Source organism: Asterias rubens, chromosome 3, assembly GCF_902459465.1.
Source record: "Asterias rubens chromosome 3, eAstRub1.3, whole genome shotgun sequence".
NCBI lineage: Eukaryota > Metazoa > Echinodermata > Asteroidea > Forcipulatida > Asteriidae > Asterias > Asterias rubens.
The window spans coordinates 1289275-1300656 of record NC_047064.1 but is presented as its reverse complement, the minus strand read 5'-3'; the positions used below and the strand labels follow the sequence as shown (position 1 = coordinate 1300656).

Genomic DNA, 11382 nt, shown 5'->3' with positions numbered 1-11382 from the left:
ATTGGCACGTGGGGTTAAAAGAGGGCGCCCTTTGCCAAATACAGTGCATGTGTTAGAAAGAATGCTGAGTGACAACTTCTTTGAAGCAGTTTTATCAGTCTTTTTGTGTCAGCTCTAGTTAGTTCTTCAGAGGTCAGAGGTAAGTTGAATGAGGATACAGAATTCCAGGTAAAGTTGTTAGCCTTGTCTGGCTTTGTATTGTTCCACCTGGGGAGGAGAGGGGAGGAGTTACGTCACGATCAACGTAACAAATAACACAACTGGATTGCCACTGAATGGATTGGTGGAATTTGTGGAATTTTACTATCTACAGTCTACACTATCTAAATAATAGGCAGTTAGTTGTTCATGATTATTCATCATATTCATAGTAAACTATAGCCTTTATAGGGGGATTTATAGCGCTGCAGTTTATAACTAGTGGCAAAGACACGTCATTGGATAGCCCTGGTAGGACGTCAGTAACGGAGTCCAACCTGGGCTAGTCATTGGACACTTACAGCATGCTAGCTAGTCTCACTGAACAAATGAAAATAATACTAATAATACTGGCCCTATCTATATTATTATTAATAATAATTACAACAATATTTAACATATGATAAAAATGTATTCAGAGGTGTTACGGCCATTGTTGCATCTATGATCTAGCTCAATAAGGATATGCAGCCATCTTTTTATCAACCAACAAAGTCACAACGACAATTCAAAGTGATTGGACCTCCCTGCTCCATGCAACAACATTCAAAATATATAGAATAAGTTTTAAGTTGTGCTGTGTAGTGCATTACTTCAGCACTTATATTTGTAGTAAATATTTAATAAACCACCCTTTTTTGGTTTTAACAGATTGCCTGTTGTAAAGTGGACTGACCAACTCGATCTTACAAGATGACCCTAAGGAAACAGTTCCCTCTTGTGGTTAACCCCATTTTGAGACTGTTCTCTTCTTTACAAATTTGTGCCAGATGTAAATCAGCAATGGGAACAAAGATGCTTGAAGCACACACCCCTAAAATATATTATGGCATCCCAAGACTTATTGATTCAACACGCTTAAATCACCATGATGCTGGTGATTCCACTATTGTTAAAAGGGATGGTCCACCTTGGAGGGTGATGTTCTTTGGATCGGACAACTTTTCAATTGCAAGTCTCAAGGCTCTTCACAAGTGCAGGTAAAAGCTCAGAGAATTCATTCATTCAATCATTCATCATTGAATTTAGGTTTCTAGCAAACAACCTTGTGTCAAGACCGGAACTGCATGGTGGTTTTAACCCCCCCCCCCCCAATCACTGCCTGGAAGACACAATCAAACAAACAACCTTGTCAAAACTGATACCGAATGAAAGTACTATCCCCCCAATCACCATCCTAGAAGTCACAGACATACCTTGTATTTGGGTTCGTAGCAAACAAATCTCTTGTCAAGACCGGTACAGCATGGTGGTTTTTGCCTCCCCCCCCCCCTAACTTCCTGGAAGTTGAAATTGGCCCTTGACGCATGCTCATGAAGTAGATAGGTTGGAGCATGGGGTTAGAGTTCATAGTTCCATGTACAGCCAAAGTCACAAACATGGAGCCCCAAGTTGAAAACATTAAGCCCCAAGTGATAAATATCTCAAAGTCACAAACAACGAGTCCCAAGACACCACTGAGTCAAAGTTACAAACAATTGAGACCCAATTCCCTGTCCAAAAGCTAGGGCAGAATCAGAGCCATCAACTAGCTTGACTCCAGTCAGAATCAGTCATCTAGGTCCAGGTAATGAACCGCACAACTTTGACATGAATGCACAATCATTTTAATCCAATTTTATTAACCTCAATATTTTGTTTTTCCTTTACAGGACAGAAGGGAAACTTATTGAGAAATTACACGTTGTTTGTCCAGAGACAAAGGTATGCATTCAAGCTGTTTGGATATCATTACTTTACAAAGAGAGTTTCTGAAATTGAGTATATATTTTCAAACAAGATTTTCTAAAAAGTGAAGGAGCTTTTACCGTATATCAAGCCGTGGAGAGCTGCCCAAAAACCATGTGTAACTGATTTTCTTTCTTTGTACTTTTATTTCTTTAGTACATCAAAAGAAAAGGCAAAACACGTATTATCTCCCCTATTTGGCAATATTGTCATGACAACGACCTAACGCACTTCCCTTGGCCAATTACACCGGAGGTCAAAGGTTATGACATTGGTGTTTTGTCATCATTTGGTCATCTAGTACCTGGACACCTCATAGAAAGTTTTCCATAGTGAGTGAGTATGTCTCTTTATAAAAAACAAAGGGAGCCAGTTGAGCAAGGGCAGACATTTTTTTAAAAGAAAAATCAGGACTCTTGAACCAGTGACCACAGCGTTATACAAGTGCGCTACACAACTAATAATATACGAAGCTAGAAATTTTCATTTGCGAGGATGCAGGGATGATAATATAATTGGAGGAGGGGTTTCTCTATACTTCTACCAAACGAGCAGTGATGAGCTAGGCATTTTCACTGCCTTTGTGAGCATGCACCATCTAATTGCAGAGTTCACTTCAGAACCTGGAAATACACATATTTGACTGACTCAAGTGATGTGTAGTCATGAATATTATTTCCTATTTATGACTATTTCCTTTTTGCAATGTCAGTGGAATAGCCAATGTCCACCCTAGTCTCTTGCCACGCTGGAGGGGCGCATCCCCAATCACTTCTGCCATACTAGGAGGGGATAAAACAACAGGTGTTTCTATCATGGGTCTTAGGCCCAAGAGGTAAGAAATCATTCAACAATTTGGGTTCATAAAGAATGGAGATACGGATGAGGAAAGGAGTAATAGTATACACATATTGACTGGCAATGAGGTAACTAGTGTACATCTATCCCCCTAGGGACTTTGAGTGACGAGAAGAGGTAGGGAATAGACATATACATAGTTACCAAATTATGCCAGTCAATATGTGTTTTATATATAGCTCGGTCTTAAATGTGAATATATATATCTCTAAACTGTACACAGGAACAGTATTAGCGAGTGAATGCTTAAATGTGAAATAAGAACAGAAATCTGGAAAAGAAAGGAAGTTTTGTAGTTGCTGTTCACGGTTCAAGTCAAGAGAGGGCGCTGTAACCGGGCACTATTTTCAAAGACTAGTGCCCTTTCAGGAACTAGTTCCCGCAAACGCGCGCATGATCACTAGATTATTTTAGTTCATCCCACGTGACCGTGTTTCAGCCAACCAGAATACAGAAAAAGCAAGAGGTGTGTTAAAGTAAAATTTGATGTATCAAAAATGATTGACTTTCTTTTGCCAGGTTTGATGTTGGACCCATTCTTCTTCAAGAGAGTATTGAGATTCCTCATAGATGCACAACAGAATCCTTACAAGAAACTTTAGCAAGTCAAGGAGCAGACATGGTGAGAAATTAATCAACATGTACTAAAGCGATGCGGTCACTCTCTGTAAGTTATGTTACATGGAATCGAACTGCCTGTAGCCGCTGGTGGATGGGGGTGATAGGGTTAGGTTGTAAGTAGCCTGTGTGGGTTGTCGTTACTCCCTCGCCCCCTGTGCCATTTTTGCCTGCAGGTGGCCTCAATCCTCCAACTTGAACTTGGTCAAGAGTGTCTGAAACAGCAATAAGAAATTGTGATTTGGGCAAACCACCCTCAGTCATTCTTAATCCTTCAATTAAGCATAAATGATATTTGGAGGATTTCATTGGTGACTTTGAATCTGTATGACGCAGTAGTTTGTTTACAAACACTTCATTGTCTGTATTGCTTTCTACTTCTAGATTGTTCGCTTTCTGAAGGACCTGCCAACATTCCATGCAAATGGAAAAGCTCAAAGTGAAGAAGGAGTCACCCTCTGTAAGTTATGTTACTTGAAATAATTTGACAACAATTTATACGAGAATATTAAAAAAATGATTGCAACAATAGCGGTTGTTTGTATAGCGCTTAAATCCACCACTCAGTGACACTCCTGGAGCTCCACAGAACAGTCTCTGCCCTAACTGGAAGCCATTTATTCCTTGGTGAAGAGAAGTATAGTGAATTGTCTTGCTCAATGATACAACTGTCATAACAGGGATTCAAACCCTTATTCCGATGACCGTGCCACCAGAGTCTGATGCACTAGACCACTCTGCCACCACACGTCAATTGCTATGATTAACCACAGGTCGTCTGGATGAGACAAAAAATATTTTTGGGAAATTGTTTTACTCACTTTTCGAACACTTCAGCACCACAGCAAGTAATATTTTAAGGAAAGCTCCCATCATTATCATTAAACTGTGCAAGTTAAATGTAAATAAGTGGGCGTTTTTGTTTTGTATGGTTTTCATATTTTGTTTATGGATCAGCATTTTATCATTTACTGTAGGTGGAAAAATCGTTCCTAAAATGGCCATTGTTAGTTGGAGTAAGATGTGTGATGAAATTGATCGACTGTACAGAGCAATTGGACAAGACGTAAGCACAACAATCTTTTCTTGACTTATTTATCCATCAATCAATTTTTGCTGGGAGATGAGACTTGAGGATAAGCATGGTGGAAAAGTACTAAAGTAAGTAAGGTTTGCGGTGACACCATGTAAGAAATCTCGTTTGTGAGAAAGAAGACGGTCAGAGCACACTGACCGAAACATTAAAGGCAGTGGACACTATTGGTAATTGTCTTCTCACTTGCTGTATCTCAACATATGCGTAAAATAACAAATCTGTGAAAATTTGAGCTCAATCGGTCATCAAAGTTTGGAGATAATAATGAAAGAAAAAAAACACCCTTGTCACATGGAGTTTTGCGCTTTCAGATGCTTGATTTCGTGAGCTCAAGTTCTAAATTTGAGGTCCCAAAATCAAATTCGATGAAAATTACTTCTTTCTCCAAAACAACGGCACTTCAGAGTGAGCCGTTTCTCACAACGTTTTGTACTATCAACCTCTCCCCGTTACTCGTCATCAAGAAAGGTTTGTGCTAATAATTATTTTGAGTAATTACCAATAGTGTCCACTGCCTTTAAGCAGAACAAACCAGCTCTTCTCAGAGCCACCACTACTCACAAAAGAGATTTTTACATGGTGTCACAGCAAACCTTAATTAGTTATTGCAGGTGGTTGAGAGAATGACTTGGTAAATCTTGTGGCAAGATACAATAATTGTGCTTACAGTTTCTACTTTGCTTAGCAAAGTCATGTCTCAAGTAATGCATACTTCACATGACATTTTTTTAATATGTGACCCCTTTGTAACATGTTGTGTGCTGGGAATTGTCAGTATATGTGGCGGATCTATAAAACTGGTGAACTGTTTTGTTCAGGACGTATTTTTGTCAATTGTCTTTTTCAGTTTCCGCTGGAGACATCGTGGAATGGTAACCAGGTCAGATTGAATCAAATGAATGACCCCAAGGTCACGGCTGGTGAGTGTCAAGTTCACAAGTTGACCTTAATTACTCAAGAATTTATGTGCATTTTGCATTTTGCATGTCTAAAGGAAGAGACCAAAAAAGGAAATAATGATGACTTTTTTTCTCACATGTTTACATCTGACAATGAACAACATGACAGGTTTTATGGCGTTTCTTCACAATCAAAACACATTTAAGTTTGTAACACCTCAAAATGGATTTGTTTCAGATTTGAAAACTACAAAAAATATACACCCACAAACAATGAGACTATCAGAATCACATATCGATTCAAGCTTGCTTGAAGATAACCAATAAATGTCTTACAAGCTCTTTAAAATGAATGAAAATATTATACTTTTGACTTTACACAGATTTGGAAATCAACATGGAGGGTGCATTACTAGGTGAATTGTACTACCACAAACCCACTCAACAGTTGTGTGTCAAATGCAAGGTAAGTCATGTACATTCTATCCTAAATCCATCCACTCGTTTCATCCCAAACTTGACTGCAAAGTTGGGTTGTGCCCACCATTGTCAGCTCGCCTTGCATACAGCCAATGCACAAAGCCCGCTACTAAACAATCACACACATACATGTACTTTTCAGTTTGCGATTTGAAACCTTTGGTTGTGTAATCCTTAAAGGTTATATGCATAGCTGTTTGTATCGATGACGAGCCAGCCAGCTACAGCCTAGCTGTTTGTGTTTGGTGGTAGGAGGGTTGTGTATGGGGTGATGAGCCAGCCGGCCACATCAATGGTAGGGATGCCATTGGATTAGGCAATGGGAGACTTTCCAACGCTAGGTGGCAGCAGACATACCGGGTAAATTTCCATTGTTTACGTAGTTCTGAACATGCGCATAATTCTGAGAACAATGGATTTACCCGGTAAGTCTGCTGCCCTCTATCGTCCCAGAAAGTCTCCCATTGGAACAGCACATGATTGCAATCAAGGCAACGTATGGGGCCATTTGTACCAATCTAATAACAGTCCAATTGTGCTTTCATTGTTGAGTTTGTTGGTTGATAATGAAAGACAACACAAGGCTCTCAGTAGAAATACAAAATGGGTTTGGAGGAGTAACAAGTGAACATTTTCAACATAAACCGATCCATTTACAAAGAAACGCAGAAAGTATTGAGAATAAGGAGAGCATTGGTTTGGGACAGAATTATCTCAAACACATGTACAAAATATAATCTTGATAATTATTGAGCTTCAGTTTTAAAGGTTTTTTATTTGGATTCTTTCCAGGATGGTTGGGTGAGCTTTGGTGAAGTTACATTTAGGAAGAAGATGACAGCAAAAGATTTCTACAATGGTTTCTTGTCAGGGAAAAATATAGGCAGACAGTGTTTTGTATAAAGGGATTTAAAAGATGTTAATTTTTGCATCAGGGATAAAGAATATAATTTGTTTTTGACTGTTACAACGATGTCTATGTAACTCTGTATCAAATCAATGCAGTATCCACTGCTAAGAATTTAAACTGCCTCTAGCAATTTGGCTAGCTCAGAACTCTAGTGGTAAGACATCTGCTTTAGCAATGCAAAGGTCATGGGTTCGCCTGTGGACTGTTTTCACAGAACTCTGGAAAGTATAGTGCTTATAACACATCAGTGAAAGAGTAAAAAACAAATTATAAATGGATGGTGTAACATTTGTAACAGTTGGCCCGACTTTTCACCAGTGCTGTGCATACATTTTGGTTAAGATGATGACCTAGAATGTCTTTAAACCGCTGTTGGGAAGGGATGGTTTGGACGACAAATTCATTTTAAAATTAAAAAAATATATATATTCTGAAATTGCAAAAGATTCAGCTCACCATAATTTTTTTAAGGAGAAGCTACTATGTTTTTCATTAATACAAATTCGAACAGGCATGATATTTTTTCTACTCTGAGTCCTCTCTGATTTTTGTTAGCCCTTGGGAAAAGTTAAACAAATTGTGGTTAAATAGCCTGGAAAGGCTATCAGAGCCTACACCATGTGTACAAGTAGGTTAGTCCTGCTTGTTCTAACCACCCTTGTTCCCACTTATGTGTGCTGTGCAATGATTTAAATGGAAGCTAACAAATAATCAACGACATTGAGACTTACCTCTTCCTGAAAAAGCTTTGTTTTTTTATTAATCATCATTTCAAACCTTAGTTGGTTAGGAGTACATGATATCAAAAGATGCAGTTGCTACATGGCAAGGTATTTAATAAGTGATAATCTTGCTTTTAATCGTCAATACATTAAACAATAAATCTACGCATTGTTGTATTAGTAGTTTCTTTCGTTGTATCATGCTGGTTAGAGAAGATGGACCTCTGAGATATTCTAGATAATTTACGCTAATAATATGATGAGACCATGTCTGAATCGGCTTTGGCTGTGGCCAGATTACCACTGTATAAGTCAGCAGCCAAAGCCACACAAACAGATAATATATATATATCTCTAAACAAACATTTTGCCATCTAAACAATTCATTCGGTGCAGCTATTGTTAATGGTCGCAGTTTTGTTATTTTTTTTAACATAAAGGGTAGAAACGCCAGGCCGAAAATTATTTTGTACTAATTTGTTTATGTTATAAGAGGAAAGCTTGTCTGATGAAACTCTTCTCTGGTAGCAAATTATCAGATCTTAACCTCTGACCTTTCAATCACAAGCACTGCTGTAATGTTATCTGTAACTATCAAATGGTTAATAACAGCAATGACCTCATTCATCCATGCAGTATATTTACAATAAAAGTTAACTCGGCAAAAAAACAACCAAATATATGAGGTTTTTATCTATGCTGTATAAATACTTTAAGTTGGAATAACAAAATACAGGTTCATTTACAAGGGATGACCAGACATTTTGATTTGATTTACAGTTACTGCTTATGCAAATATACGGTTATAAACTTGTTTTTTACCTTCAAACTGGTGATAATTAATTAGTGCGTTAGACTAACAATTAATTAAAAATTCATTTACAATTTCATTGTGCTGCAAATTTTATCGTAGGCAGAGAATATAAAACTTCCTGAAAGTGCGATGAAGAGCAATTGCGGTAGTTTTTGTTTTGTTCAGAAAAAGAGGCACTCAAATCTACACCGACTTAAAAAATGAGCTGTGAGCTTTTAACCAGCATATTCCAAATTTTTAGAAAATGATTTTTTAATTATTTCTTAATTTTTTTGGTTACACTTATAGAAAAAATATAACTTTTAATGTTTTTAGTGATTAAATAGCAACGTCGCTGCAAAAGCTAGAGGAAGATCCTCATCATTTGGAAGCTTATTGTTCTCTTTTTTAAATAAAAATCATCAGATTAAAATATTTTTAAATTGTCAATGGTAGACTTATCCACAACTCCCTATAGGGTAGTGGCTTATTGAAAATAATGCATATATTTACTAAAGCATGATAGCTACATGAATATGAACCGAGAAAGTCAACTTGAAAAAAATCTATTTATAATAAAACTGGCACCACTGATGTGGTAGCCAACTACACTACGATTGTCATTATGCCTTTTTGGAACCAGACTAAGAAAAATGTAATGCAAACAACGTAGCAAGAAAAAAAACGCAACTTAAGATGCGCCGTGCAGGCGAGCAACTTTTTAAATAATCAGATGATTTCCTTGTCTTTATATGCTTTTCTTTTTGTGTCGTAGAAAAAACCCGACAGTTGCCAGTCCTCTTCTTGTTATCACAAAGTTGCATGTGCAATTACCATTACCCATTTAATATTTGAATCACCATAACACTCCCCTCCTAAACAAGAAATCTTCTGATTTTAAGGATTGGTAACCACAGATGTCTTATACTTCTAGCTCATTTCCCTACCTTCTCGCACTTTTTTCCTTTCCTTTCTGCTTTTTTGTCATTTCAAAATACTCTGAATCCTTTACAAAAAATGATTTTGTCACTTCATATTGATTAGCTGTCACCAATCATTTCCACTCATCATAGTTTTAAATTATTTTGTTCTTTGAAAAGGAGAAAAGAGGATAATCTCTTTCGAAGAGATTCAAAGAAACAAGTCAAGGTGTAAATAAAGTACAGTCAACTCTAAATTAGCTCTTTTATAAACAAGAACGTTGTTATAAGAAGTCAGCAAAACATCGAAACACAAAGTAGAAATGAGATTCTGGACTTAAGAATGTTCTCTATAAGCAGAACCTCTTTACAACCTGCTCTTTATAACGAGAGTTGACTATATTTCATCGGGATAACAAGGTAATACTGCAGCCATTGGAAGAGGGAATCCTATAGGCCAATCATTTCAATTGATTCACTTCTTGTTTTTCTGTACAACGATTTTAATGAAAGAAACATTGCCTAGTCATCTATAAACCCACACTTTCTTGAGAAAAAATCTTGCAAATACTCTACAGTCGGATAACAACAAAAATATCGGATTCAAACCAGCATCTATGAATAAAATATGTTTTCACCAACAAAAATACTCTATGTTTAAACTGTATATACATAACTACGTATCTGAGTAAACTCAACTCGATGATTAGTTAAAACACACAAAGAAATGCTTTATCTATTTACATGTTGGCATCAAGTTCTTTGACCATTGACCATAAATATATAGCACCACAGAAAAAGTTAGAAGATGCATCCTTAGAAACAATTGAGACAGTCAACAGCTGAGAAAGTGGACGTGATATAAACCTCTTAGAAGAAACTTGACGCAATCCAAGAGAGGTTCCATTCTCGAGTTGTTAAAAGATTTAGCTGAGCTTTGCATAAATAAAACACAAACTGCAATGGAAAGCGTGATCATATCTGCATCTTTTGATTGGCTGGCCACACCCACCTTTACATCCTCTGGCTTAGTGGGTGCAGTGATTAAGATTAACGTATGATGTGAACAAGTTTGAGTTGTAAGAAAACAGTTGTAAGAGATTCAGTTTCACAATAATATCATTAAATACAAGTAGATCTTTATGATTACTCTTCTCAGTGAGAAAAGAAAACCCCAAGAATTCTGCCTATTGCCTTTAGTGGTAAGCAAGAGAAATGTTAGCGTGAAGCGTTTGAATGATTCTGAGGGTAGCTATTAAAACCTTCTTCCCCCAAACCGAGATGAATTTAGTCAGAGTCCTCAGGGGGCCTGTTTGCATATTTAGCTTGTCGGATTCGTTCCAATTTCTTGCGAGCATCTTCAAGTTCTTTCTCCTTCTTCAAGATGGCTGCTTGTGCTTCAATCTCGATGGCGATGTTTCCAACCATCTTGTGACTGAGGTCGACGCCGGTAGCTTCTTCTTCCTTGTCTGCTGCTGACTGGGCTGCTGCCACCAAGCTGTCTGATGCACGCTTGACGGCATTACCAGCAGCCTGCAATTAATAGAAGGACAACGTCATAAACAACTGATTGGTTAATATGAAAACATCAACTTCTGGGAATACTTTTTGGCAGCAGACTTACCAGGGTCCAATTTAATGGCTCCGCTTCCCACCAAATTCTGCGCTTACGATTACCATTCTCAAGCGGTGAATTTCTGCACTAGCTGTGTAAGTGCAGAATGCCTATACAAAACGTGAAGTTCGCAGCGCACAAGCCAAAATTCCCTGCTTACTTGTAAACAAATATGCTGGATGTAAGCGCAGAGTTCCCTGCGTCCATAAGCATTTTTTGCTTATGGTAAGCAGAGCCATGAAATTGGGCCCAGGTAGATACATTGTTCTTAGAAATATCTGCACGCTTTAGCCTTCAAGAAAGACTCTGCTACATGTAGCTTCAAAACGTTGGGACATTAGCTATTTTTTTGTGCTCAGAACTGCAAGACATTGAAAGGTACCTGTATGCTACCACCTAGTGTTCCTGATATGAAATGAAAGCTGCATTCACCTTTAATCTTAGTAGTAAAGAAAATTATAACGATTTCACTCTTGTACTGGCTAGACTTGATGAGAGTATGATGCCTGGCTTGTTACGATTGAAACCACAATGAACTCTAGAAG

At 37.7% G+C, this 11382-nt stretch overlaps 2 protein-coding genes across 11 annotated transcripts in view; one reads left to right on the top strand and one right to left on the bottom strand.

The window, feature by feature from the left end:
* The first annotated feature begins 39 nt into the window (after positions 1 to 39).
* On the top strand, positions 40 to 8867 carry LOC117288053 (methionyl-tRNA formyltransferase, mitochondrial-like). Of its 4 annotated transcripts, none has more exons than XM_033768745.1 (11): positions 40 to 139; positions 969 to 1178; positions 1851 to 1902; positions 2083 to 2258; positions 2639 to 2761; positions 3304 to 3406; positions 3787 to 3862; positions 4380 to 4468; positions 5346 to 5418; positions 5781 to 5863; positions 6670 to 8867. In XM_033768745.1, the coding sequence occupies exons 2-11, from the start codon at positions 982 to 984 to the stop codon at positions 6778 to 6780; spliced, it is 1083 nt and encodes a 360-aa protein (XP_033624636.1). In that variant the 5' UTR covers positions 40 to 139; positions 969 to 981; the 3' UTR covers positions 6781 to 8867. The 4 variants fall into 4 exon arrangements, with proteins under 4 accessions (XP_033624636.1, XP_033624633.1, XP_033624635.1 ...); XM_033768742.1 differs by having other exon boundaries at positions 850 to 1178; XM_033768744.1 differs by lacking the exon at positions 40 to 139 and adding an exon at positions 231 to 337.
* LOC117288051 (talin-1-like) overlaps positions 7996 to 11382 on the bottom strand; it is a 97339-nt gene continuing 93952 nt past the window's right edge. For all 7 annotated transcript variants that reach the window (XM_033768736.1, XM_033768734.1, XM_033768735.1 and 4 more), the window contains one exon: positions 7996 to 10755. In XM_033768736.1, coding sequence (XP_033624627.1) covers positions 10510 to 10755 — 246 coding nt within the window. In that variant the 3' untranslated portion in view covers positions 7996 to 10509. The remainder of the gene's footprint in view (positions 10756 to 11382) is intronic.